Source organism: Pungitius pungitius, chromosome 14, assembly GCF_949316345.1.
Source record: "Pungitius pungitius chromosome 14, fPunPun2.1, whole genome shotgun sequence".
Taxonomy (NCBI): Eukaryota; Metazoa; Chordata; class Actinopteri; order Perciformes; family Gasterosteidae; genus Pungitius; species Pungitius pungitius.
Window position 1 is genome coordinate 3,403,515 of NC_084913.1, and position 23,247 is coordinate 3,426,761.

The following is a 23,247-nucleotide window of genomic DNA, read 5'->3' on the forward strand; positions in this document are numbered from 1 at the left end:
TGTCGAATGCTGCAGAAAGGTCCAGAAGGATGAGGACGGAGGAGAGAGAGGCGGCTCTAGCAGTGTGGAGTTGCTCCGCCACAGCGAGGAGAGCAGTCTCTGTGGAATGGCCCGCCTTGAAGCCTGACTGGTGGGGGTCAAGGAGGTTGTTACTATGGAGGTAGGAGGAGAGTTGGTTGAAGATGGCTCGTTCAATTGTTTTGGACAGGAAGGGAAGAAGGGATACCTGTCTGTAGTTTTTTTCTTCAGAAGGGTTGAGGGTGGGTTTCTTCAGAATGACATCCTGTCCAAGGTTGATCTACTCTTTATCGTAGCCTCTCCTCTCTTGCCCATCCCAACACCTCATGCCCAACACCTTTTCACAGGAGGCCTCTGGAACCTCGAGTCAGCTACTCGCAAGGCAGACTTCATCTCCGGCTTTGCTATCCAGCAGTCGCTGGACTTCCTCGCTGTCACTGAGACCTGTCCCAGCGACGTCACCTCTATCTAACCACCCTCTTAGTTTTGAACCTGTAGGCTTTGATGCAGCTGATAGGTTGACATCACACAGAGACCCTCCTACCTGCAGATCCTCATAATGACCATATGAGGCCGTTTCTGTCAGACAGCATGGATATGATCCTCAATAAACCAGGCCTCTTCAGATGGTTCATCTCCTTGCTGTGGACTGCAGGTAAAATACAATGAAATCACCTGAATGCACATTGAACTCATTGTCACGTTTACTAGCAGCCTCCTCTATCGTCACACCGTCAGGTCTGACAGGCGGCAGCGACGTCGTCCAGACCTCGATGCTCTGGGAAGTCGAGGGTGTCGATGCAACGATGGACTGCAGCCACACCAAGGGGGCTACGTTCTTCCAGATGTACTGGTACCGACAGCTGCCGGGAGAAACCATGAAGCAGATCGTGTACACGTCCACCTCCAGCACGGATCACGATTTTGGAGATTTCAGCAAAGACAAATTTTCCGCCACCAAGCCGAATGTCACCAGCGGGACGCTGACGGTGAAGAAGCTGCACCCGGGAGACAAAGGCTGGTACTTCTGTGCTGTGAGTGAACACAGTGACGCAGGGAACCTCACTGGCTGAACAAAAACACCCCCGGTGCTTCTCACGAGCTGTAGAGGGACCTCGAGGAACAGTGATGCTCCATGTGGTGCGATGGGGAGGACTGAACATGTGACACCCCCCCCCCCCCCCCCCCGCCCCCATCCCCCCACCTGCAGCTGGTTAGATCTCAAACCACACTCTGCTGCTCCTCATCCTCTCCTGTGGGTTCTTAATTCAAAGCAAATTGTTCTGTCTCCTCGCCTGCGTCCTCACAGCGTTTCTCTCTAAATGCAGGTCGTTCCCTGAGCAGTAAGGTCCACCAGGATCCACCTTCACTATTTGGGACATCTCTTGTTCCGGCAGAAATCAGCTGCTACCATTCCATCAGTTCATATTATCTCATACTGTGGTACCTGCAGCCGGTGGGCGACTCCAGCCTGAAACTTATTGGATATATACAGTATACTATAGCAACCCGACCATTGAGGACACATTCAAATCACAATTTGATGTGACAGGACATGGCTCATCGGAATCTCAGCTGCAGGTGCTGAACGCCACCTACGGCGCGTACTTCTGTGCTGCTAGTAGGCACAGTGACTCCACGTCGCTCTTTGCTCTACAAAAACGCGCTCTGTTGATCGGCCGCGTGGATTCACGGTGAAGAGCAGCCGCAGGTGCAGCTGACCGCCGCAGGTGCAGCCGACCGCCGCCACACCGAAGTGACACAGCGGGATGTGTGTGTGCGTGTGCGTGAAGACTCCTCCTCCTCCTCCTTTAGGTCCAGCCTGCTCGGTTCAATCTGTCATCTCTATGGTTTCTCAGGCCGGGATCATGATCAGACTCCTCGTACATTTAACAGTTCTGCGGTTCTGTTTATCAGGTAATATCAAAGAAATCTACCTAAATATTTCTACTTTTCATTTTCTTCACTAATTGCTGTGTGTTTTAAATGTTTTCTTGCAGAACCCTCAAAGAACAGTGTCGCTCAGAGTCCCGGTGCTCTGATCAAACACCCCGGAGAAGAAGTCCGGATAGATTGCAACCACTCGAACGCGGACTTCGATTTGATCCAATGGTATAAACAGTCTTCCGGGGAGAGCGACATGCTCCTGGTTGGTTACGTACGATTCACCTCCCCAGTCGTCGAAGCTCCGTTCAAGGACTCGTACAACGTGAACGGCACCGGGAGCAGTCGCGCTTGTCTCCACATTCCAAAACCGAGTGTCTCGGAGGACGGGGCCGTGTACTTCTGCGCTGCCAGCAGAGCACAGTGCTGCACATCTCCGAGTCTTTGACACAAAACACACACACACACACACATGGCCAATGACGAACCGCAGCGGGAATGACTGATATCTCACACAGCTGGAGTCTCATTTCATGCTGCAGTGAGAGGGCGTCTGTTTAGGTTGATTTGTTGTTCATCGAGATGATCGATCGGCGAGTGATCGGTTAATCGGGGGAAGGGCGCACGCGATTCACACAAATCACACGATTTCATCACTATACAATCAGGGATTCAAACATTTATTAAACTTTCGATGAAAAAAATTATAATTGCAGGATTTTGATATCCCTATAAATTACATTTGATTGTTTTCTTTTAAAATCAATCAATCAATCAATTAATCAATTTGATTATTGTATTTTTCTTTTTCCAGTAGGTGGCGCTGGAGCTCCGAAAATACTTTTCAGTTAAACACATGCAGTATTAAAAGATAATATATACAATTGGATGTAAGGGTGTTGACAATAAAGAGTGTTGAGTAAAAAGAGCCAATCAGCGTAGAATCACCCTCATCTCCTTTAACATAGAATAGTAATACATATCTATACACAACATTATACTGTAATCATGGTTTGAATTAGAACTTGTACACACCCCCCTCCCCTCCCCAAGAATGGCTTTCTTTGAAGCTTCCTTCTTTGCCAGTTGACGTATCAGCTCAGCGTTGTGACATCATAGCGACTCACGTCTGAAAGGCTCTCACACGCAGTGCGATAAGTCATGAAAAAGGCTTTGAGCGTCTTCATTTCAGTCAAAATGATCTGCTTTCTCCTCTTCTGTTGTCTGGCAGGTAAAAACATTTTCAAATAGAATTGGGAAATACATGTGGGTGGAAATATGATTTACCCCCCATAACGATCACGTAACCACGTTTGTCCTCCATTGTGGTCTTTGTCCAGGTTGTCTGGGTCTAGATGTCCGTCAGTCCACCTCGGATCTCATCATGAAACCTGGAAACAAAGAGCAGATTTTCTGCAGCCATGACAGGACTGACTACAGGGTGATGCTCTGGTACCAGCAATCCCCTGGAGACACGGCTATGAAACTCATCGGATATTTGTACTTTAAAGATGCCACAATGGAAGAGCCTTATAAGGATCATTTTAGTATCTCTGGAGATTTGGGGGGATCTACAGCAAAGAATGGCTCGCTTGTAGTCACACGTGTAAAACAGGAGCACAGTGCAGTTTACTACTGTGCAGCGTGTGAAGCACGCTGACAGAAATCCCCTCTGAACGTTACAAAAACTCTGCACTAACCTTCCTCATCAGTGGTTTGTGATAGGACTTGGAATAAACTGCTCACAGACATCTGCTCTTGTGGTTGTGCGTTGGTCTGATGCAATCAACTAATAGCTAATGCAAATGTTTTTTTTTCTTTCCGGTTCATACTTGGCACTTTATTCGAGAAAATGTGTCATCTTACAATGAAATATGTTAAAAGATGAACGTCTGATTCCATCTTTGGGGAAGCAGGTTCCATATAAGATTTTCTGAAAGTATTCAGGAATCAAAAAGACAAAGTTGTCTTTCTCCGTTTATTTTTCGCGAGGGAAACAACGAGTTGCAAAAGCTGCACGTGGATAACAACAACAAGTTCCAGCGTCTGTTTCAACCATTTAGAGTAACACACACATCTCTATACCCCACACCGAGGGGCCGAGGCCTGGGGAGCCTGGGAATTAAATCACTATAACTTCTTTGTCTTAATTTAAGAGCCTTGATGGCTCTTTCTCTTCTGCTTAGAAACCAAGAACATGTCCCTGGTCATAAAAAACAAACGTGTCTTCATCACCTGCAGTCGAGGCCTTCGTCACGTGATTTCTGATAAGCATGGTATTTGATCATTTCATTTTTTTAAATTTCTTCGGAATTACAGATTGTTTTGAACTTCACCCATTCACACTGCAAGTCATCTTGCCTCGTGTGGCAGAATTACATTACATTACATGTCATTTAGCTGACGCTTTTATCCAAAGCGACGTACAATAAGTGCATTTCCACATAGAGATACAAACTCAGAAGAAAAAGTAACAAGAAAGTACATTTTTCATCAAATAAGCAGTTTCAAAACATGTTATAGAAAAGTGCCATTATAAGTACAATTTAAGTGCTACCATTTGTTAGTGCTACGGTTTGCTAGTGTTTTAGTCAAGGTAGAGTCTAAAAAGGCGTGTCTTGAGTTTTCGACAGAAGATGCAGAGGCTCTCTGCAGTCCTGATGTCATCGGAGAGCTCATTCCACCATCTGGGAGCCAGGACAGCGAAGAGTCGCGATCTCGCCAAGTGCTTTTCTCTCAGTGAGGGAGGAACAAGCAGCTTGGCAGATGCAGATCGGAGTGTGCCGGTTGGGATGTAGGGTTTCACCATGTCCTGGATGTAGACTGGTCCCGATCCATTCACAGCATGGTACGTCAGTACCAATGTTTGGATTTGGATGCGGGCAGCCACTGGTAACCAATGAAGAGAACGGAGAAGTGTTGTGGTGTGGGATTATTTCGGAAGGTTGAAGACCAGTCGAGCTGCTGCATTCTGAATGAGCTGCAGTGGTCGTATGGCGGTACCTGGGAGACCTGCCAGCAGAGAGTTACAGTAGTCAAGGCGGGAGATGACAAGAGCCTGAATCAGTACCTGTGCCGCCTTCTGAGTGAGAAGGGTTGTATTCTCCTGATGTTGTAGAGCGTGTATCTACAGGATCGTGTCGTCGCTGCAATGTTGGCAGTCAGGGAGAGTTGGGAGTCAAGTGTCACGCTTGAGGTTCCTGGCATTCTGAGTGGGCGTTAACACAGAGTCGCCAAAGTTAACAGTCAGGTCCTGAGTGGGCAAAGTTTTTCCAGGGAAGAAAAGTAGTTCGGTCTTGTCAGGGTCGATTTTCAGGTGATAGGCGGACATCTACTGGGAGATGTCAGTCAGACATGCAGAGATCCGTGCCGCCACGTGAGTGTCCGAGTCGGGGAAGGAGAGAATTAGTTGGGTGTTGTCGGCATAGCTGTGATAGGAAAAATCGTGCGAGCGAATGACGGAGCCAAGGGAGTTGGTGTAAATTGAGAAGAGGAGGGGACCCAGGACGGAGCCCTGAGGAACTCCAGTAGTAAGAGGACAAGGTTCCGACACTGATCCTCTCCAAGTTACCCGGTAGGTGCGACCATCAAGGTAGGATGAGAGAAGAGAGAGCGCGGATCCTGTGACACCAAGTTCCTGAAGGGCGGAGATAAGGATCTGATGGTTTACTGTGTCGAATGCTGCAGAAAGGTCCAGAAGGATGAGGACGGAGGAGAGAGAGGCGGCTCTAGCAGTGTGGAGTTGCTCCGCGACAGCGAGGAGAGCAGTCTCTGTGGAATGGCCCGCCTTGAAGCCTGACTGGTGGGGGTCAAGGAGGTTGTTACTATGGAGGTAGGAGGAGAGTTGGTTGAAGATGGCTCGTTCAATTGTTTTGGACAGGAAGGGAAGAAGGGATACCTGTCTGTAGTTGTTTTCTTCAGAAGGGTTGAGGGTGGGTTTCTTCAGAATGACATCCTGTCCAAGGTTGATCTACTCTTTATCGTAGCCTCTCCTCTCTTGCCCATACCAACACCTCATGTCCAACACCTTTTCACAGGAGGCTTCTGGAACTTCGAGTCAGCTACTCGCAAGGCAGACTTCATCTCCGGCTTTGCTATCCAGCAGTCGCTGGACTTCCTCGCTGTCACTGAGACCTGCCCCAGCGACGTCACCTCTATCTAACCACCCTCTTAGTTTTGAACCTGTAGCCTTTGATGCAGCTGATAGGTTGACATCACACAGAGACCCTCCTACCTGCAGATCCTCATAATGACCAGATGAGACGTTTCTGTCAGACAGCATGGATATGATCCTCAATAAACCAGGCCTCTTCAGATGGTTCATCTCCTTGCTGTGGACTGCAGGTAAATGACAATGAAATCACCTGAATGCACATTGAACTCATTGTCACGTTCACTAGCAGCCTCCTCTATCGTCACACCGTCAGGTCTGACAGGCGGCAGCGACGTCGTCCAGACCTCGATGCTCTGGGAAGTCGAGGGTGTCGATGCAACGATGGACTGCAGCCACACCAAGGGGGCTGAGTTCTTCCAGATGTACTGGTACCGACAGCTGCCGGGAGAAACCATGAAGCAGATTGTGTACACGTCCACCTCCAGCACGGTTCACGATTTTGGAGATTTCAGCAAAGACAAATTTTCCGCCACCAAGCCGAATGTCACCAGCGGGACGCTGACGGTGAAGAAGCTGCAGCCGGGAGACAAAGGCTGGTACTTCTGTGCTGTGAGTGAACACAGTGACGCAGGGAACCTCAACGGCTGAACAAAAACACCCCCGGTGCTTCTCACGAGCTGTAGCGAGACCCCCCCCCCCCCCAACTCCCCCACCTGCAGCTGGTTAGATCTCAAACCACACTGACAGTCGTATCAGACCTCCTGCAGTCTCTGAATGACTGAACACATAACTGAATCATAACGCAGCCTCCTGAGACTCAAGCCTTTAACATACATCTCACTGACGGTAGTGATGTCATCAAAACTCCTCTGATCTGGGGGGTCAAGGGTCAGTCCGTCATAATGTGTTGAAGACACATGGTTTCTTTTTACAGGATGTACTTAAAAATTGATTCAATTTCTTTTGACAAAATGTTCATGTAAACCATTTGAAAAGAAAAGAAATCTTTTTTAACAACGTACGTTTTCATCATTGACTCACACTATTTTTTTGATCAATTATTCATCTTGTTGGTTAGAAATCAGTCTTTAATCACCGATCTCCAGATTTCTGAACGCCTTTAACTTTTTTTTTAAACAGATAATTGAAATCAAACAGGAATGAATGATGAAAACAGAACAAAGTCCTCACATTGGTCTTGTATTTTTGAATCAACTCGTTGATGAAATAAGAAATGAACTGTTCCTCTCAGAACCTCCTCCCTGCCTCCTCCCCTCTGAGGAGATCCCGCACCTCCTCCTCAGTCCGCCAGTCGATGCTGAGACTGAGAAAGGTAACGACGTCATGATCAGAAGCACCCACGGGACCGCTCTGCTGCTCCTCTGCCTCTCCTGTGGGTTCTTAATTCAAAGCAAATTGTTCTGTCTCCTCGCCTGCGTCCTCACAGCGTTTCTCTCTAAATGCAGGTCGTTCCCTGAGCAGTAAGGTCCACCAGGATCCACCTTCACTATTTGGGACATCTCTTGATCCGGCAGAAATCAGCTGCTCCCATTCCATCAGTTCATACTATCTCACACTGTGGTACCTGCAGCCGGTGGGCGACTCCAGGCTGAAACTCATCGGATATATTTCCTATAGCAACCCGACCATTGAGGACACATTCAAATCGCAATTTGATGTGACAGGAGATGGCTCATCGAAATCTCAGCTGCAGGTGCTGAACGCCACCAGCGGCGCGTACTTCTGTGCTGCTAGTAGGCACAGTGACTCCACGTCGCTCTTTGCTCTACAAAAACGCGCTCTGTTGATCGGCCGCGTGGATTCACGGTGAAGAGCAGCCGCAGGTGCAGCTGACCGCCGCAGGTGCAGCCGACCGCCGCCACACCGAAGTGACACAGCGGGATGTGTGTGTGTCCGTGAAGACTCCTCCTCCTCCTCCTCCTCCTCCTTTAGGTCCAGCCTGCTCCGTTCAGTCTGTCATCTCTATGGTTTCTCAGGTCAGGATCATGATCAGACTCCTCGTACATTTAGCAGTTCTGCGGTTCTGTTTATCAGGTAATATCAAAGAAATCTACCTAAATATTTCTACTTTTAATTTCCTTCACTAATCGCTGTGTGTTTTAAATGTTTTCTTGCAGAACCCTCAAAGAACAGTGTTGCTCAGAGTCCCGGTGCTCTGATCATACACCCCGGAGAAGAAGTCCGGATAGATTGCAACCACTCGAACGCGCTTTTTGATATTATCCAATGGTATAAACAGTCTTCCGGGGAGAGCCACATGCTCCTGGTTGGTTACGTACGATTCACCTTCCCCGTCGTTGAAGCTCCGTTCAAGGACTCGTACAACGTGAACGGCACCGGGAGCAGTCGCGCTTGTCTCCGCATCCCAAAGCCGGGTGTCTCGGAGGACGGGGCCGTGTACTTCTGCGCTGCCAGCAGAGCACAGTGCTGCACAGCTCCGAGTCTTTGACACAAAACACACACACACACACACACACACACACACACACACACACACACACACATGGCCAATGACGAACCGCAGCGGGAATGACTGATATCTCACACAGCTGGCTCAGCGCCACACAGCAGGAGTCTCATTTCATGCTGCAGTGAGAGGGCGTCTGTTTAGGTTGATTTGTTGTTCATCGAGATGATCGATCGGTGATCGGTTAATCGGGGGAAGGGCACACGTGATTTGCACAAATCACAATACGATCATGGATTGAAAAATGTATTAAACTTTCAACGAAAAAAATATTAATTTCAGCTTTTTTTATTCATATAAATAACTTTTAATTGTTTTATTTTAAATTCAATACATTTGATGAGCGTATTTTTATTTGTCCTCTAGGTGGCGCTGGAGCTCCAGAAATACTCTTGATTTCAACAAATGCAGTATTAGTATCAGTATTAAAACATAAAATGGGATGTGAGGGTGTTGATATTAAAGAGCGTTCAGTAAACCAGAGCGTGTGGATTCACCCTCATGACTTCAAACATTCAGAATTATTTACAGTGATATATGTGCACACAATGACTGACTGACTCTTGTCATACTTGTCACTTTCTGTTAGCTGGTGCACTATTTTATTTTATTATTTTTAACTCAACTTACCCATAGCTTTAGATTACTAACCCATAGCATTATATTTGATTATATTTTTATCTTATTCCTGCACTATGTCTGTTGTCCATTGTCGTACTGTATGCTGTTATGCATCAACTGCCATGTCAAATTCCATGTATGTCTGACATATTATTGCAAAATATTTTCCTGATTCCTGAAAATTAACACTATATTGATGGTTTGAATCAGACCTTGCACACACCGCCCTCCCCTCCCCAAAAAGGGCTTTCTTTGAAGCTTCCTTCTTTGCCAGTTGACGTATCAGCTCAGCGTTGTGACATCATAGCGACTCACGTCTGAAAGGCTCTCACACGCAGTGCGATAAGTCATGAAAAAGGCTTTGAGCGTCTTCATTTCAGTCAAAATGATCTGCTTTCTCCTCTTCTGTTGTCTGGCAGGTAAAAACATTTTCAAAAGTAATTGGGGAATACATGTGGGTGGAAATATGATTTTCCCTCCATAACGATCACATAACCACGTTTTTCCTCCATTGTGGTCTTTGTCCAGGTTGTCTGGGTCTAGATGTCCGTCAGTCCACCTCGGATCTCATCATGAAACCTGGAAACAAAGAGCAGATTTTCTGCAGCCATGACAAGACTGACTACAGGCAGATGCTCTGGTACCAGCAATCCCCTGGAGACACGGCTATGAAACTCATCGGATATTTGTACTTTAAAGATGCCACAATGGAAGAGCCTTATAAGGATCATTTTAGTATCTCTGGAGATTTGGGGGGATCTACAGCAAAGAATGGCTCGCTTGTAGTCACACGTGTAAAACAGGAGCACAGTGCAGTTTACTACTGTGCAGCGTGTGAAGCACGCTGACAGAAATCCCCTCTGAACGTTACAAAAACTCTGCACTAACCTTCCTCATCAGTGGTTTGTGATAGGACTTGGAATAAACTGCTCACAGACATCTGCTCTTGTGGTTGTGCGTTGGTCTGATGCAATCAACTAATAGCTAATGCAAATGTTTTTTTCTTCATAGCAGGCACTTTATTATGTCACCTTCCAATGAAATATAAGTTAAAGATAAAGGGCTCATTCCATCTTTGGGGAATGGGGTTCCATATATAGTGTGATGCACACATCTCCTCTATACATATACCTCTATACCCCACACCGTGGGGCCCGAGGCCTGAGGAGCCTTGGAATGAAATCACAATAACGTCTTTGTCTTAATTTAGGAGCCCCCCTCAGCCCGGGTTGTGTGTCAGAGACACCACGTCTTCCAGCTCTTATCAGTGACTGACCAGAGACACTGCGGCTCTGCCTTCATCATCTCCGTCAGCCACCTGCAGCGCCGTTTGATGTCACGTGATTTCTTCCTCGCTTCCTCATGCCTCTGCTGGGGTTTTATTTTCTCTCCACGTTGGCGTCACAGTCACACGGCCATAACCTTCATCCCCACCCTTCTTTTTTTTTGTGCAGATAACTAAATCTGCACGCGACAAAGTTCCCCTGCGATGATGCATCTGTTACTCGCGTGTCACCTCATCGGTAATGTGACCCCAATGTGTCACGGTAACGGCGTGTAGTTCGCATCCAAGCAGCCCGGACTCAACCCTTGTCTCCCGTTTCGCAGGTCTCTCGGCGGGGGTTCAGGTCCACCAGAGTCCCGCGGCCCTCCTCGGCGTCGCCGGCGACGACGCGGCGCTCCACTGCTCGCACGGACGGGCCGACCTCAGAGTGATGCTGTGGTACCAGCAGCCCCCCGGAGACCACGCCGTCCAGCTGATCGGATACGGATACACCGAGTTCAAGAACGACAGCGCGGAGGAGCCGTTCAGGAAGAGTTTCACACTGAGCGGAGACCTGAGTGGAGACGTGACCAAAACTGGCGTGCTCTCCATAACGAAGCTGGAGGCGCGTGGACACACCGCCACGTACTTCTGCGCAGCCAGTCAGGCACGGTGCGCCGAGGCTCCATCTGCTCCTCACTAAAACCCCCTTTGCCCCCCCCCCCCCTCCCTCCGATGTGGGTTTAAAGAGAACATCCTGTGAGAAGAGCCGGGTACAGCACGTGATGTTGTGAAGGCAGCAGGAGGAAGAGTCCTGTCCTGCTTCAGACAAATGAACAGCGTGTGTATATTAAATAATAAGCAATACTTGTTCATACATGACACTCGTCAACAGAACTTCCAATCGAATCTCTCTGAAGTGATCCTCGAGTCTTGTTGTAATGGGACAAAAGGTTTCCCTGGCTTTCGGGAACAAAAACACTGAGCGATTTTGAAGAAAGTTTCCGATGTCTCTACATCACTTCCTGTCCCTCCTTCTCTCACACACAAGTCCGAGGGCCTCCGGCTGGTTCTTCACATTCAACATGGTGCCGTCGCATTTCATCGTTTCCGTCATCACCGCGTTCTGGATTGAAGGTGTTGCATTCATCCTCCTGCTGTTTGCAACAAGGCCCACTGCACTCCCCACCTCACGCTGCGTCTCCGTCTCTTTGCAGGAGTGGACCTCGCTAAAGACAAAAGAGTCTCCCAGAATCCGGCCGATGTGTTTTTCGGGCCAAACGACAGGGTCACGCTGAGCCTCGGCCATGAGATCCCGAGCTACGACACGGTCCTCTGGTACCACCGCCCAGCGGGGGGCTTTGCCCTGACGCTGGTCGCCTACGTCTATTACACAAGTCCCACAGTGGAGGCGGGTTTCCGAAGCCGCTTCAACGTGAGCGGAGACGGGGAGAAGGCCGCCCATCTTCACGTCCTCAGCCCGAGGCTCCCCGGAGACAGCGGCACGTATTTCGGGGCAGCCAGTATCGCACAGTAATGAGGGCGGTGACGCTCTGGTACAAAAACCTGGGTAAGACAGTGTCACACGGGAAACCAGCGAAACCGTGTGACTCAGCCTCAAACAGCTTCCTCTTAGCCGGGAGATGTTCCACTGCACTGCACTAAGGTCACATACTGATCGTGACAATACATGTGTTTATAACATGTAATAATAGTGTAATATTTGCCATACAATTAAAAAATGATACAAAGTACAACTTCGGGGGAAAGTTTTGTTTTACAGATAAATTCATTCTAGTTTAGAATGATGAAAAAAAAGGCTAAATCTAGTCCAAAGACACTCAATTCACACATCACACCATCGATGTCACATAAAAAAAATTCAAAAGCTATTCATTATAATTAATATCCTTTCCATGGACTAGTCAACTGACCACCTGGACAGTCTAATAAGTATAATTTAACAGTATGAACAGATTCTACCAACAGGTGGAGGCACAAGCTCGTGATATGAAGCTTTTATCACGAGGTTGTGGTGAAGAAATAAAACACACACACACACAGACACACACAACAGCCCTCCTCTTTCACCATGAGCCTGATTCCCCTCTGAAGGAAACAGGTTTGTCTCAGTGCGCTGTGTTCTTCATCTGGTTGTACGATGTCGCTCTGAATCACACACACAAGTAGGATCTCTTTTTATTGCCATTTAAATAACACAACAGAAAAAAACGTTTTCTTAGGTCTCCGAAAAAAACCACCCCTGAAGACAGATGCTGCTGCTGCTGCTCATGTCAACTCAAATAAATAATCACATGATCACCAAAATGGAAGCATGATGAAGTACCAATAAATTCAAGAAAATAATTGCCCGAGGTTTCTCGTCATTTAGTGCTTTTAGTCGCTGTTATTTTACCTGACTATCAGTCTAAATGCAGCCTGGCGAGACTTAAGTAAATAAAGAGTGCAAGGACAACATAAGCTGACCTCTGAAGGGATTGTGACGGATTAAACTAAAGCGATCAAACAAATCACATTGAGCCTTTCAGAGGTCGCGATGTGTCAAAAAGAAGCTGGCATTTACATTGAATTCATTTCGGTGCTTTTAAATGACACTTTCCCCCGTAACTTCTAAAAACATTGTACTTTAAAGTGAATACAGTTCTTTCATGTGACTGTTTTAATGTACTTCTTTGCGCGTTATCCTTTGTCTCTGACACATCCGTCCCAGAGGTGTGACCTGCAGAGACGTCCCTCCCCCTGAACGCCTTCCAACAGACAAACAAACACCAGCTTCCTCCTCCTCCTCCTCCTCTTCTGCCCTCAGCCGACCCCGAGAATAGAAGCAGTCGGGCTGGAAGCCCCCCCCCCCCCCCCCGAACAGCTGCTGCCTCGCCTCGGGGAGAGATGGAGGCCCGAGTTTACGGAGAAGCCGGGTGGAGGGGGGAGGGGAGGGAGGGGAGGGAGGGGAGAGAGCGAGCTCGCTTTGGGGGTTTTTGTGTGATGCTTTCCCACCGTGGGGACAGGGGGGCCACGGTGATGCACTCCCATAGAGACGCTGTACAAAAACCTCCTCCCATTGAGGCCCTGTTGAGTCGAACCCCTGCATGCTCCCCCGGGGCCCTCGGGTGGGGGGGGCCTGCAGGAGCAACGATCTGAAGCCGCGATGCTTCTTTTATTCACCCTGACAAAAGCAACGTACTTGGACCTCGTGGAGCTCGCCCTGCATTTTGAAACCGTCTCCGTCCTCTGGACCATTCGACCGCGCGGTGAACGCAGGGCTATGGACGACCTCTGAGGCTTTTCGGTACAGGAGGCCTTCAAGCGCGACTCCGGGACCGAAGCGCACTTTGGAAAGGGAACTAAAGTCTCCGTTTTTGGCTCACTGGCGCGAAAGCTCAAGTGTCGGCATGAAAGCGAAGGAGAGAGGATGTTTGTCGAAAGTTGTGGAAATCCTAAATATTGAGCTGAGGTGGAAACACTGTGACCTACACTGATCCCGCTTACTTCGGCCAAGGAACCAAGCTGACGGTTTTGGGTAAATACTTTAAGTTTAAGTTATTCTTGAGTATTTGTAGAAACCTCCCAAAGATTCCCTGTTGAAGAGAGGGACCCGAGGGAGTTTAATGCTGAGTATTCCCTCACCGTGCCAATTCAAACGAGGCTTACTTCGGACCAGGAACCAAACTGACTGTTTTGGGTGAGTCCAGGGTCAGGGGGTTAGGGTCAGGGGTGGTTCCGACGGATCCAATGTTTCAACATTTCTCCTCCGGTTGCTTCAGTAAGAGACTTTAAACGTGCTTTCATAGTCGAAGTTGAGCTCGGTGCCTTTTGATGTGGGGCCGGAGCGCTGTGGCAATTACGAGGCATATTTCGGGCCTGGAACCAAACTGACTGTTCTCGGTAAGACTCTAAATGATTGATGAGCTCGTCCTGTAAAAGAAGGTGAAAGCTGTGGTTTTACAAGCTTAGCGTAACAAAAGTTAAAAAAAACAAAAAACTAACTAAAACAATCGACAATTGGACTTCAGTGAAATAAATATATATCGTTTTTATTTAAGTGATATTAACATAGCAAAGACGTGTAAAGTAACGATAAAGAAGCAACGTGAAAGCAGCGCGTCGGGACGCTAACGGCACGGATCCGGTTCACCGTGACGCTGGTGGCGGTGAAGCTTTTTTCGGTGGAGGAACAAAGTTAACCGTTTTAGGTAAGAAATCCCCAAAATACAAACATCATAAATCGGGTGTTTCTTTAAGAAATGTGCAGCAGTTGGTTGCCACAGCAACCAAAATGAAGGTTTGTTATAAAGTTTAACAGGAAGATCCTCGAGCTCTTTGTAAAATACTGTAATGAGAAAGGCAACGGTTCTAAAAAAAAAGTGCATTTAATGTAAAACAGAAAAAACGTAACTAAACTAAAAGCAGCAGCTCGGGCTGCTTTGAGCACTGATCCAGTTCACTGTGACTCTGGTTCTTATGAAGCTTTCTTTGGCGGAGGAACAAAGTTAACGGTTTTAGGTAAGAAGCGTTTTTAAATTGTTTTATAACATGTATTTCACTGAAGTCTAGTTTAAATTCAAGCTGATACTTTGTTGTTGTGAGGGAAAACCAACCTGACGTAACATTGGAAATCATTGAAAATCATTGAGTCATTGAAAATTCGGAGAAAATGCTTGTAGATGGTTTCATTAATTTATAATAATAATTTATGGAACTAAATAAGTAGGAATCAAAGTATAAGCAGCATCCGTTTTGAGCCCTGGTCCGGTTCACTGTGAACCAGGCCGCAGAGGCTTACTTTGGTGGAGGAACAAGGTTAACAGTTTTAGGTAAGAGCACATTTAAAATTTGTTCAATGCTGCTCGGGTGCGATTTGTTGCAAAGACCAACTCTACAAATTAAAAGCTCAAACAGGTTTGCATGGAGGCAGTCAGCGTGCAGTGTGACGCATGTTTGGTAAAATATGAGTCGAAGTCTTCGCGTGAAAGCGAGGGACAGTGTTGGAACAAAGCAAAATGCATTTTGTGCCAGTGGAAAGTCTCTGTGCTCCTTCAACGAGGCTTACTTTGGAGCTGGAACTAAACTCACCGTTTTAGGTAAGAATTAAAAAAACGGTAGTATTGACTCTCGGGTCAGCGGTTTAGTTTCTTAACATGACGCTCTTAAATCATGAAGTTGGAAGCCGTCCGGCGGTAGTTTGGGTGTCTGTGTGTCGCCGTTTTACTTCTCGGGCAAAGAGCACGAAGGCGGCCTGCGGCTCTTCTTGCATGGCCCCGTATCGGCGTGAACTACGAGCCCGCTTACTTTGGCGGTGGCACCAGACTCACGGTGTTGGGTAAGAAAAGGATTGAATGCGTTTGTGTGTGTCAACGTAAACCAAAGAGCAGCATTCAGTTTTGTCTTTAAAAAAAAAAAAAAAAAGTATTTTATTGTTTTGTTTGCTGGAGCTGCATCGTGTCGCTGAAGAAAGAGTCAAATTTTGTGGTTGAAACACAAGATTTTAATGTCATTATTATCATTTTTCCAGTTGCTCAGCACATTTTTAAACAGACGGTTGAAATGTTTGCATCAGAACCGTGTAGTTAAAAGCTGGAGGTCATCGACGTTATCGGCAAGGTCACAAACATCTTGGTACCTTTGAACGTCTCAGTGTGAGAGGTCTTCTCCACATTTAGTGTTCAGAGGCGTGTGACTGAGGGTCCGGTGTTGCTCGTCGGTTTTAACTCATGTGTGGGTGTGGGGGGGGGGGTCGGCATTGTCCTTGCAGAACCAGGACTTAACATCACCAAGCCCACCGTCCGAGTGCTGCGGCCTTCGCCGAAGGAATGTGGAAAGGTCGAAGCCGGCGAGAAGAGCAGGACCATCGTCTGCGTGGCCAGCGGATTCTACCCGGACCACGTCGGCGTGCTGTGGAGCATCAGCGACGGCGACGGCGTCACCGACGACAACGTCACCGACGGCGTGGCGACCGACCACGCCGCCCGCCGCCGGGGCAAGTATTACCGCATCAGCAGCAGGCTGAGGGTCTCTGTGGAGACGTTCTCCAAGGACAGAGTGTTCAACTGCACCGTCAGCTTCTTCAACGGGAAGGACACTGAATACGTTTGGGACTACATCCGCGGGGAACCCGGTAGGCCTCATTTTGAAACTCCACTGGGCCCCTTTAGAAGTGGAAATCCACCCTTAACGCCTTTCTTCTTCTTCTTCTTCTTCTTCTTCTTCTTCTTCCCCGGTCAGCTGGAGGAGGGGTCATAACAAGAGGTGAATATTGGGAACAAAGTGAATCGTGGATTTGCTCTCCTCTTCACTACTAAACGTTTGAACTCCCCCCCCCCCCTCCCCCCCCCACGCAGATGAATATTTGATGGTCACGCAGACGGCCAAATTCTCCTACGGCTTCTTGATCATCAAGAGCAGCGTCTTCGGCGCCGCGGTGGCCCTGCTGGTGTGGAGGCTCCAGGTCCGTTCCGGGGGGGGGGGGGGGGGGGATCTCCATCACCCTCCACGCGAATCAGACCCACCTGCTTTGTCCTGTGAGTCATTTTTCTTTTTAAAAAGGGTCTTTTCTGTCTCTGCAGCGCTCGGGTGGGAAGCAGAAGGACTGAGAGATGGATCCGGCGTTGACGTTCTCTGCATAACGAGGTCGTGCTTGAACAGTGCATCAAAAAAAGTACATGTTGACAAACCGCTTATGATCGTAACCCCGTCCTTGTGGTCTCGCTCGCTCGCTTGATGTTTTTATCAATAAAAGTACGGCCCGGAGGAACTTTGCCAATCGTGTGATTTCATTTCTCTGTCGTCATGACATCCAGGTCTCGGCTGTTTGGTGCACATGTAAAAGGACAAAGGGTCGGCCTTCACGTCTCACGCCGTTCGTGTTACAGCGGCTGATTTAAATCAAAGAATTAAGGGATTAATGTCCCGCCTCTTTGCATTCAAGTCAAACATTTGCCACCTGCACACCTCGTGGTGGAACTTCTCAGTCATAAGTCATGTTTTTTTTTTTCTTCCGATGAGCAAAGTGAGAGCTGACTAAAGTTTCCCCCGAGACGTTCTGATTGAACTGATCCGTGTTTTAACATTTTTAAGAAATCATTTGCCAGTGACGGTTCACCAACCGAGGAGTTGTTTCTCTCTCGCTTGAACACGTCGAGCAGGAAGGTGAACGTGGGAGCCGACTTCCTGCCGACCGCACGGCGACAGGAAGTCAGAAGAACAGAAGAAGGTCACAGCTGCGGAGCGCAGAGGGGAAGAGGATGTGGTGCAGCCTGCACGTCAACGACCGAGGTGCAAACCTACACTTTGCAGAGTCGCATCTCTGCACCACCATCTACCCCCCATCTACCCCCCCTCCCACCCAAACAGCTGGAGAAAACTCACTTTTTGTGTCAACTGAAGCTAAAGAACCAACATGTGTGTTTTATCAAACAGCTGTTTACCATAATCTGTCAACAATGAGAGAAGAGAAGAGTGTTTTTGTTCCTGCAGTTTCATTTTAGTTTAGTTTTAGTTATACTTCTACAGCATGGAAAAGTCCTGCATTAAAGTATGACTCATTTACAACCCACGTCTTAGAAAAAAACTGTAGTTACTACGCAACACCAGATGTATTACTGTGTGCACGTTGTTGTTAGAAAAAAAAACTGAAAAAGGTCAAAACTGTTATTGCAAAAGTGCAAATTTAATTTAATTTAATTATTTATCTGATTATGCAAAATAGCAAATGTAGTGCAATAAGTAGTTCAATAGAGTAAAAGCATCAAGTTGCAGAGCATGTCATGTGCAAGTCTTTTACATTTAGTTTGTATAAATGTCTTCTTTTCAGAGTGCAGTGGGACTCAAGCGGCTGCACAAACGTCTCTGACACGTGTTTTTCTCTCCACTTAAACACGTTTGTCTTCACCGTTGTCACATTAACGGGAAACAAAGTGTGTGTGCGACCGCAAAAGGAACCGCGTGTGTGTGTGTGTGACGTCTGTGAGCTACACAATCATACCTCCTCCCAGAAAACCCTGACCTTTAGAATCATCTCGAAGCTGCAGGAAACAGAAAATAGGACAGGAATAAGGCTCCTTATTTATAACTCAGTGTTTGAAGTATACATTTTCCATGTGATGAAGTAAAAAAAGACACCTATATTCTTTTACGTTATCAACTTATTCTAAGAGTACAACCAGTACGCGCTCTCGCATAACTCTGAGATTCTTATAAAAGAGTTTTGTAGTGGGACAGAAAGCAATGAAATTGTTCATGATCTTGAGCGAGGTGAAATCCACCAAACACGTTTATCAAAATATTATTTTAATATCAAATAATTACATAGAAATAAACACAACAAAGAGAAAATACAGGTGTTTTTATCAGTGAAATGACAAACATATTCATTAAAAACAGAGCAGTGGTCAAAACAGTTTAATTTCACTGGATTTAAGTGTTAAATCCTTCCAATGACGTACAAGCACAATAATTCTCTAGAAAACAGAGAACACGCACAGTGAATCCCAAGAGAAAATAACTTATTTTATAGACGTTGCGGAGGAGGAACACGGAAAGACCTTTGAAGACTTTTGGCAAAAGTTCAGCGTTTGGAAGCTTCAGCGTCAAACGCCTCGAGGACGAGGCCTCCGTCGTCCCCCTCGCAGTCATCCAGAACAGAGACAGAACCCTGAACCGGAACCTTTCAGCCCGGGCGGGCGAGCCTGCGGCTCCTCTGCGCCGCGTGGCGCGCGCAGCTGGCGCAGCAGAAGCTGGAGTAGTACGCGTTGGAGCAAAGTCGGGCATAAACGATCAGCCGGCAGTTGGCGAGCTCGGGCTGGTCCACGCAATCCGGCGGCACGTCGTCACCTGCAAGAGTCACCACCCCCCCCCCCCCCACACATTTTCACCTCACATAGCAGGGCTCAGAGCAATAGACGCAGCGGCACTCTCTAATACAGTGATTCTCAACTGGTGGGACCCGTGTTTAATGGGTCCTGGGCCTTTGCATGGGAAAATGAAAATCAGAATTAAAAAAAAAAAATCATCCTGTGATTTTATTTTGAAGGGACTTTTTTAATGCAGCCTCGTCCGTCCATGTTTTCAGCAGCGCGTGCCGGGTTGGGTCAAACCATTCTGATATGGGGGAGACATTGGGTTTTTAGGATAATTAAACATCCTGAATATAAAATATAAAATTCAGCTTATGAACTTGATTTTGAACACATTTGAGAAGTTGAGATTTGGGTCGCGGCTTGTCATTAAGGGGTGATGGTGGGTCCCGGGGGCCAGACCAGTGGAGAACCACTGCTCCAATAAACCAGAACCGAAACAAGCCATCAGCTTAAAAAACGGAGGGCCGCGAGCGACCTGCCTGCCTGCCCTCCTCCTCCTCCTCCTCCTCCTCCTCCTCCTCCTCCTCCTCCTCCTCCTCACCTTCGGCGGCTTTGACGACTCTGACGTCGGCCGTGGCGCTCACGGAGTAGATGCCGGTGTAAGCGTTACAGGTGTACGTGCCCTCGTCCGAAGGCTTGACGTCGCTCAGGATCAGGCTGCCGTCAGCCGACGTCTGGACGTTACGTCCGTCCGGACGCACCGGGACGCCGTTTCTGCAGTAAGATACGCGCGTGTCGTAAAAAAAAAAAAAAAATGAATTCATCGATCACTTGAGATTTTCCAACAGAAGACGATTTTGAACTTTTAGTGTGGACTCTTTTTTATTTGTGTCACTTTTTATTATGCTCACCTGGACCAGCCTATGTTGACGTTGTCTCCTGACACCACGCAGGGGAGCAGCGCCGTGCCGCCTTCGGGCACCTGGATGTTATTGGGAGCCGTGGTGATCTTCAGGTCTGCTGGACAGCAAAAACGGCAACGACAAAAAAATATATATATATATTTTATTTTTAAACCAAACCAAATCCTTAGAAAAACCGCCAGTCAAATATTCGGCACAGTCGAGGTCCGACAAACAGCGACCCCTGCTGGTGCCTCACTGAGCATCACGACGATGAAAGTCACCTTGGACCATGAGCCGCAGCAGCCGCTGCTCCAGCTGCTGCTGCGAGGAGGCCGTGCAGGTGTAGACGCCGGAGTCCGTGGACCTCAGGGAGCCGATGGTCAGGGCGCCGTCTGAATGTTGGGTGAACCTGCAAAACGGGAGGCAGCGAGTCAACACACCCGGTGGCAGGCGTCTCAGGGGATGAGATCGACCTAACAACGGGGGGGGGGGGCACTTGACTGTGAAGACCAGCTTCTTCTTCTCTCTAGAAAGCCCCTCGGAAATCCCAATTGGAGGAGAGCACAGGTGTAACGCTCACCTGGAGCCAGTGAGCGAGTGTCCATCTTTACTCCACTGGACGCTGACGGAGCGGAGGGCCGACGGAGGGACGATGGTGCAGGACAGCGTGGCGGTCCGTCCGGCCCGCGTCTCCAGCGAGGACGGGCCCGACCGCTCGATGCTGAAGCTGCGGAGACGAGGCGGTGACAGAGGGAGGGCGGTGACAGGGGGGTGGGGGGGGGCTCTCTCGGGGTCGTTCGACCAATCGGAACACATTCAAAGACAAAGCTTTGCGTATTCTGGTGTGATTCCTAATTTTAAGGAAGAGAGATCGTTCTTACCGAGGGAAAGGACCGTCTGTGGGCAGTGAAGCAGGAAGCTGCTGAGATCCCACTGTGACACACACACACACACACACACACAGGACATGATGTCCCATTCACACGTCAAGCATAGAGGCCGGTAAAGCAAGGTCAGCATGCGCTGACACAACCTCTGACCTCGTCTCATGACGTCAGCATCGCTCCCGATCTTTTGGCTTTTGCGTGACGGACTAATTGGGGTTGAAGTTGGTCAAATTATGGCTTTGACCGACTTTAACCCCAATTGGCTAAATCCACACAGGGGTTAAAGTTCTGTATATGTATATAAAAAACATGCATTTATTTAGTGATCAACAAAGAACAAATGAGGAAAGATTAAACCAATTATGCCAAAGAAAATTACTTTTTAAAAATGAATCTCATGTGGTTTTATACATGAAATCATCAAACAATAAAGCAAGTGTGTGTGTGTGTGTGTCAGTTGTTGTCTTTGTCTCGATAACCACCGGCTTGTATTCACTACACTTCCTTTTGCTCAAGGATGCTCAAATAAAGACTGCTTATGTCACATGGCATAAACATTTCAAGCAGACCCTCGGATTGGACCAGATTGTGTTCCCCCCCCTCTTTTCCACCGACCCGGCGCCATCATCCCGCTGACGCTTCGCCTTACCTGAGACGGACAGGTGAACGTAGCGGTGGTCTCGCTCCCGTTCGCGAGCGGCCACGCACAGGAACCAGCCCGAGTCCAGCCGAGAGAGGGGACCGACCAGCAGGGACCCGTTGGGCTGCCGGCGATGCCTAAGGGGGGGGGGGGGGGGCGCACGAATGAGGAGCCGTGACTGACGGGGGGGGTCAGGAGGTCAGACGTTCTGCCTGTGTGTGCCTCTGCCGACCTGTGAGTGGACAGGGGGACGCCGTCTCTTCGCCACTCCACAGTCACGGTGGACGACGGCGGCGGGCTGACCCTGCAGGGCAGCACGGCTGTCTGGCCCACCAGGGCCTCCACCGTGGACGGGTCAGACTTGTCGATGGCCACCTGGCCGAGGGTCAGACTGAGGGAAACGGGACGCGACACGAGCACAGAAGGAAGGAAGGAAGGAAGGAAGGAAGGAAGGAAGGACAGGGGGGAGAACATCGGATGGAGGATCAGGGGGAAGGAAGAAGAAGAGGAGGAGGAGAGAGTCACTTTATGCTCCACTGTCGGGACTTTTACTCGCCGTCACCACAGCAAGCATAAAGATCGCCCGCCACCGGGCTTCAGAGGGTCACCAGAGAGGAGAGACAGAGAGGACGCAACGCGAGGAGACACGAGACGAAACAAAGCCACCTTCACCCCCCCCCCCCGCCAAGAGTTTAGTGACAACACAAAAACGTACAACATGAAGCGTCCCAGCAGAACCTTTATTAGTCTGATCCGGTTGACATGGAGGACACAGAGCACGAGGGGGGCCATGGACACGGTGATAGCGGACACGGGTAAGCACGAGGGGGGGGGGGGACGACTGACACGGACTCCGGACACACAGAGGAAAGTCCCAGAAGATTTTGGACAGAGGACACGTCCATTTTGTGAGGGTCGTTGACCTCGGGGGGGGGGGGGGGGGGGGGGGGGGGGGTTAAAAGGGAAAAAGCACAAGGTGCTGCAAGCGTGAAAGTCTGTGGAGAGGTGGAGTGTGTCTGCATCTCAGGGAATGTGTGTGTTCAGAGCACGTAGCATGAAACAAAGCACACGCATGGAGCACGTTATAATGTGTATAATGTTATAACAATCGAGTATGTGACGTCATGATGCATCGACACGCCGTGTCTTTTTGTTGTGTTACTAGAAAAAAATCCAAATGGTCCATGGTGGTCTCACTCTTCGCCCCCCCCCCCCCCCCTCCCACGCCCACAGTCGGGGGCGAGTGGACGGGGGCTCCGTCGGCAGGGGGGAGGAAGGCTGCGGACGGCATTGTGGGGGCTCTTTCGGGGTCTTACCTCGCCGCGGGGCCGGCGTGCTGAGCAGCGTTGGCGGGGGGTGGTCGGCGGGGGCGGAGCAGCTCTCGGGCTCTGTGGGCGTGGTCGGCGGCGCTCGCGGCCCGCCTGCCGCTCGATCCCCCCTGGACTGTGAAGACCCTCCCCCCGCTGCGTGAGCCCCCGCCTGTCGACCCCTCAGGCGCGGCCCCGGCGCCGGCGTCGGACTCTCTTCTCGGGGCCGGTCCCGGGCAGCCCCGCTGGCACTCCGCCCGGGTCAGGAAGTTGTTGCTGTTGCCGTGGCAACCCCCGTACCAGAAG

The 23,247-nt window shown here is 49.0% G+C and overlaps 2 protein-coding genes and 2 gene segments (V, D, J or C); 3 read left to right on the top strand and 1 right to left on the bottom strand.

Annotated features, from left to right (window-relative positions):
- The first annotated feature begins 376 nt into the window (after positions 1 to 376).
- Positions 377 to 1,128, top strand: LOC119227807 (T cell receptor beta variable 29-1-like). The segment is given in 2 exon segments: positions 377 to 673; positions 757 to 1,128. Coding segments are annotated over 2 exon segments (423 nt in total).
- A 5,054-nt stretch (positions 1,129 to 6,182) lies between these two features.
- LOC134104089 (T cell receptor beta variable 29-1-like) lies at positions 6,183 to 6,664 on the top strand. The segment is given in 2 exon segments: positions 6,183 to 6,246; positions 6,330 to 6,664. Coding segments are annotated over 2 exon segments (399 nt in total).
- Positions 6,665 to 9,983: 3,319 nt separating this feature from the next.
- LOC119227806 (T cell receptor beta chain MC.7.G5-like) lies at positions 9,984 to 17,156 on the top strand. The gene is made up of 9 exons (XM_062557397.1): positions 9,984 to 10,648; positions 10,734 to 11,091; positions 11,441 to 11,526; positions 11,607 to 11,912; positions 13,862 to 13,927; positions 16,160 to 16,522; positions 16,630 to 16,653; positions 16,746 to 16,852; positions 16,971 to 17,156. Exons 1-9 carry the CDS (start codon positions 10,615 to 10,617, stop codon positions 16,995 to 16,997), a joined length of 1,371 nt encoding a protein of 456 aa, XP_062413381.1. The 5' UTR covers positions 9,984 to 10,614; the 3' UTR covers positions 16,998 to 17,156.
- A 1,526-nt stretch (positions 17,157 to 18,682) lies between these two features.
- Positions 18,683 to 23,243, bottom strand: LOC119228146 (papilin; the record flags this gene model as incomplete). The annotated part of the gene is made up of 9 exons (XM_062557398.1): positions 18,683 to 19,236; positions 19,804 to 19,976; positions 20,114 to 20,222; positions 20,389 to 20,516; positions 20,688 to 20,834; positions 20,989 to 21,040; positions 21,644 to 21,771; positions 21,867 to 22,025; positions 22,951 to 23,243. Coding segments are annotated over 9 exons (1,353 nt in total), but the record flags the coding sequence as incomplete, so codon positions are not given.
- Between the last annotated feature and the right edge of the window lie 4 nt (positions 23,244 to 23,247).

Excerpts from the sequence above, each read along its gene's own strand:
- LOC119227806 (XM_062557397.1), top strand. The coding sequence starts at position 10,615 with ATGATGCATCTGTTACTCGCGTGTCACCTCATCG. Across the intron at positions 11,527-11,606 it reads CACCGCGTTCTGGATTGAAG|GAGTGGACCTCGCTAAAGAC; the intron begins GTGTTGCATTCA and ends GTCTCTTTGCAG. Across the intron at positions 16,523-16,629 it reads CTACATCCGCGGGGAACCCG|CTGGAGGAGGGGTCATAACA; the intron begins GTAGGCCTCATT and ends TTCCCCGGTCAG.